Here is a 5,000-nt window from a genome sequence, read left to right as displayed (position 1 = left end):
CTACTCTTCGGCGATCACGGAACAAAAGAAATGTCGGGAGTTGTTGGCTCAAACAGTTGACCAGTTTCAAATTTTGTGCAAGAACTCCCAACAACACGCAACAGGGTGTACAAACGGACGCAACACGTGACATTCAACAAGGTTGCTTCCGTTTGCACAGGGCTTAAGGGAGATTTGTGAGCTGACGTTTCGAGCGTTAGCGCGTCGCTCCAAGGGACAACGCTCCAAATGTCTCTCACGGTGATTAATTTTTCTTTGGAGTGGTTTTCAATCGAGTGTCGTAAAACAAATACCAAAGTAATGACTTCGACCAATCACAGCAGGTGCCAAAAGCGCAATGAACCAATCCAAATTCGCCATAGCAATAGACCAATTTCGATATATTGAAATTCAGTCCTAAACATAAGGCATCATTTCAAGGCTCTGGGGAATGAAACTAAGGATTTGTATGAGTTTATTCCGTAGAGCCTCGAGATGATGCCTTTTGTTTAGGACTGAATTTTAATCTATCAAAAGTGGGCTATTCCATGTAACTTGCTGAAAGCGCGGGAAAAATCACGTGTGCAAGGCAGTCGCGATTTGTTTTGTTTTTCCTTCTCATTGCTGAATAAACTGACGCGAGATTTTTAAAACCAATCGCTAAGCGCAGCAATTGCAATCACGTGATTGCTTTCGACATTCATTTGAAAACTGCTCTATCAACTCGTTTAATAGTCCACTTCGGAAAATACCATAGCACTCTTTGTTTATCCCCCATATTTTGCATAAGAATTGTTTTTGTTTTCTCTTGGGTCCATTGTATGTCCCAAGAGAAACTAGAAACAATGCTTATGCAAAATTTGGGGGGACAAACAAAGATCATTATAGTTTTTCCAAAGTGGCCTATAGAACTTTATTTTTTTGCTTCACTCTCCACCGACCCAGCACTACTTAGGAAACGAACCTGTTCATTTAGCTATATAGCATACTCCGTGATGAACTTCGACCATTTCAACCATTGCCAAGATCGAAACGTTCATTCTCCTAACTAGTACCATATGTTTCTCCTTTATATAGTCATGAGAATTTGGTGTTATATCAAAATCACACCTAAGCTGATAATATTCTTTATTCTCAACACCTGTCTGACTGACATTTCATTGAGATTGTGAGGAGAATTTACATCCCGATCACTCCCAGGAGGCAAGGAGTTAACATGCATCCTTTTTATACTAATTCAATTAGCGAAGGGTTTTGTGCTATTTTATGTTCCGAATACGATTTCTGGGGGGAAATGCGTTCGTAGCCTGGAATGGCCCCATCCCTCGAGAACAAAGACCCGAGATAAATAGGAAGAGCTTTCACTTGCAATAGACTTTAAATGGTTTGTTCCACAGGCCTCCAATCAAACAGCTCGGGACAAAATTCGCCAAATGATTTACCACGGCACCTTTAAAGTGCCTCCACCTGGTAACGAGGCACTAGACAATCAACACAATGAAGGAGGAGATCACTTCAGTAATCAAAAGCTTGTCTAATGGCGCCTTTACGCTGTCGGTAGTTCCACTGGGAAAAGGGATCTGCAGTTTGTTCTTACTGACAAACAATCAAACAAACACATATCCAAGAAGAGTTGTTTTAAAGTGACGCGACTTGGTAGAGAAGTACAAAACAAGACATAAGGAACGGGAAGTATAACACTCAATTTTTAAGAACTTGTAAAATCCTGTGTACCTTCGTAGGGATATGCTGTCTGAATTCACGCCAATGAAAATTTTACAAATATATAACCAGAGTCGTACACCAATTATCTCAATCCGTTTTGAAGTTTTGTATCGCTAAGTTCATTGTTTCCTAGTTGTCATGGCTGCTGGATCAGCGATTCTATTAGGGCTTGATTGTTCGTTGTTGGCCCCTTTTACTACCGCCGTTACTAAAAACCGTTGATTTGAATTTTAACCTTAGAGTTTGCAATTTTAATGTTAGACGCCATTAACAACGACAACATTGACCTCCCGGAAATCACGAAAGCAACCGGAAGTTTGTTTGGCTTGATTGAACGTTTCCACCTCAAGGAAGGACTGTGAAAGCTTTTGTATTGATTACCGTAGTAAGTCATTCTATTTCGACTCGAAGCAATGAATTAGAGTAAAGTTCAACTTCCGGTCCTTCATTTTGGTGTCAGTGACGTCACTGTTCCCGTTGCACTCACTAACGTTAGTAGAGAGCTTTAAATTCTAGGGTGAGAACGACTACTAGAACGAGAGTTTCTCATAGAAGAACACCCCGCACGCAAACCAGCGTCATTTTGGCGAAAAAAAGGTGATACCGTCGTCATTTTAGTCTTTCAACAAGGTGGCAGTTTTAGCATTTTTCAATTAGCAAAAAGGCTCTGTCAGTTACTAGCAATATGAGTAACTAAGCAATCTATACTGCTAACAAAGAGTAACATCAATCGTCCTGGTTACAAATTTTCTAAGTATTTTAGCTAAAAACGGGCAGTCGAATCTCGTACTCGTTCTCGTCCTCGTCCTAGAATCTATAGCTCTCTTGTGAGCTCCAGCACGCGTCGTTTTAGAGCCGCAACCGGAAGTGAGCTTTCTTCCTAGTTAAATTGTCTTCACACTACAACGTTATATTGCAGAGAATCTTTTCTCCATTAGAGGTGATAAGTTTAGAATCTGGGACATACTACTATCCTGGCACGCGACATGTTCACTTCCGGTTTCCGTCCAAACACTTCGCGTGCTAAACTCCCGCTATGGTGAAAAAACCAACTCGCATGAACCTTTTTGCCTTAATTATTAATTTATTTATTTATTAGTTATCAAATTTAAATGTTCAATATAAAGTCAAAGTTTTGCTTTGTGTTGTCACGAGAGAATTAAAAATTCCCTCTTTTATTCGAAATAATTTATTACTCAATTAACAAAGGTGAAGTTTTACTACACGTTTATACATCACTCAACAGCTTTGATTTTTAGGGGTAATTTCCTGATAAGCTTTTAATAGTTTGACACATTGTTTTTAAAAATGCGCTCAATAAAACCAGCATCATTTAACGATTTAACTAGCACCTCAAAGAGAGCGCAAACTAGAATTGTAAAGATAACTCTGTTCAAACAGATACGTCACAGAGAGAAATATATTAATAGTAGGAGTGTCGCTAGAGGCAAGGTGAGAAGAATCTACAAGAACTGGGCCTAGATATTGCGTAAGATTGAGAGCAATATTCAGAAAGAACGGGTTAAAAATATTTGCTTTTTTTTCTCATCATCAGTAATAATGACATCACTATTTACCTCTTGGATAGGACCAGTATCTGTAACTTTGTTTTTCTTTAAGATACACGGTCTGTAAAGTTCCAGAAGTCCTTCACGGACTTAGAGTTCTCAATTTGATTTATCCAATAATCAGCCTTTTTTACCTGGTATCTTTTCAGTTTGGAACAATTCCAAAGTTCCAGATTCTCTGGGTTGCCTTGAGCTAATTTCATTTCATATAAAACGAGCGAGCGTTGTGCTTGAATATTGTACCCGATTGGTGATTTATCAATGTTTACGATAAAGCCTTTTATTGGTATCGTGTATCTTAATTGCAGGATAGACCAATTTCCTAAGTGTCGGCCTTTTTTTCGTTATTTCGTATTTATGTTAATTACACTTGCTAAACTCATTTTGGTTAATAGGCCTTATTCACGATAGCCGCCATGTTGGTTTTGAAATTGTCATGCAAATTAGCCATGTGTTATGCTGGGGGGGGCAAACATTGGAAAAAAGGCAAATTGCGGAAAATCGGCTACTCGTAATATTGAAATAACATTGCTAAAAGTCCATTTTAGTATTTAGAATTAAGTACCTTTTATAATAATTTTATATCTTTGGATTGCCTTTGACAGTTTGACTTTCTACTTCGTTAGCTGCTCATTTTTCACTAAAAAACGTCGAAGTAACTTGTGTAATCATTCTATTTTATTACTTAGGTGATAAACATTCAATGAACGTGAAACAAGTCATCTGTGTGGCTAAGATGTTCGTTATAACCTCTCGAATTTGTGTTGTTTGCCCCCTCAGAAGTGTGTAGCTAATTTGCATGATAATAGCAAATCCAACTGACATGGCGTTCATCGTGAATAAGGTCTATTGTATTCTTTTGAACTTTTCACTTCAAAAGATGTGATTTGGTCGCATTTATGGGAAAAAAAGTCTTTCTAATAACGATAACATGTGAACTGTTTTGGGATTATTATTGTAAGTTAAAGCAGAAGCAAATGACCTTAAAGCGTGTAATTCTTTTCCTTGGAACAAAGCTGGGGATTTTAAGGACACCAATTTTATGCCCAAATATGGACAAAAAAAAGATCGATGCTGCTCGCGCGGGAAAATGCACCAGCCACTTTACATCGAAATGAGGAAATTTTTAAACTCAAAACCCCCAGCTCCTAACCAGAGTTAAACGCTTCAAGATCATGAGTTCTTGGTTCAAACGAATGATAGCTTCACGGTACGCAAAAGGAAACAACTTTTTAGATAAAACGAATTACTGAGATATCCGAATATAATCATTATCTAGATAATTTTGTAGACATTGCGCAGCAGTCAAGGTCACATTTAGGGGCAATATTCTGCGAGCTAAAATCATCATGAAGAAACGGAGTGTTTTTAATTTACACCCATAAAGTTCTTTTTAAATTTTAATTTGCAACATGTGCCTAGTATATTGTACACTTTATTTATATATTGCTTTTTCTCTCCTTAATGGAAGAGTTTAACATATGGCATTATAAAAGGATGCATTTTGCCTTGACTATTTTGTAAACAGAATTAAACGACAAAAAAAAAACTTCTTTCATGTTTATCATGAAGTCGAGATGATGTTATTTCCTGCTTGGTTTCAGCGTTGGTTTAATATCGTATATTTCTAAAAGTGATATCTTTCTTATTCCATAATATCCTATGTTATGCACCTGAAGTAAATTCTTGCCAATACCTCGCCTCCCACCAATGTGGCCTAGGTTCGAT

At 37.7% G+C, this 5,000-nt stretch overlaps 1 protein-coding gene across 2 annotated transcripts in view; it reads left to right on the top strand.

The window, feature by feature from the left end:
- LOC137975864 (adhesion G protein-coupled receptor L3-like) overlaps positions 1-4,863 on the top strand; it is a 19,715-nt gene extending 14,852 nt beyond the window's left edge. For both annotated transcript variants that reach the window (XM_068823065.1, XM_068823066.1), the window contains exon 11: positions 1,377-4,863. In XM_068823065.1, coding sequence (XP_068679166.1) covers positions 1,377-1,517 — 141 coding nt within the window. In that variant the 3' untranslated portion in view covers positions 1,518-4,863. The remainder of the gene's footprint in view (positions 1-1,376) is intronic.
- Positions 4,864-5,000: the final 137 nt, after the last annotated feature.

This window comes from Montipora foliosa, chromosome 11 (genome assembly GCF_036669935.1).
Source record: "Montipora foliosa isolate CH-2021 chromosome 11, ASM3666993v2, whole genome shotgun sequence".
NCBI lineage: Eukaryota > Metazoa > Cnidaria > Anthozoa > Scleractinia > Acroporidae > Montipora > Montipora foliosa.
Note: the sequence above shows the minus strand (reverse complement) of the source record. Positions and strands in the feature narration are given on the sequence as shown.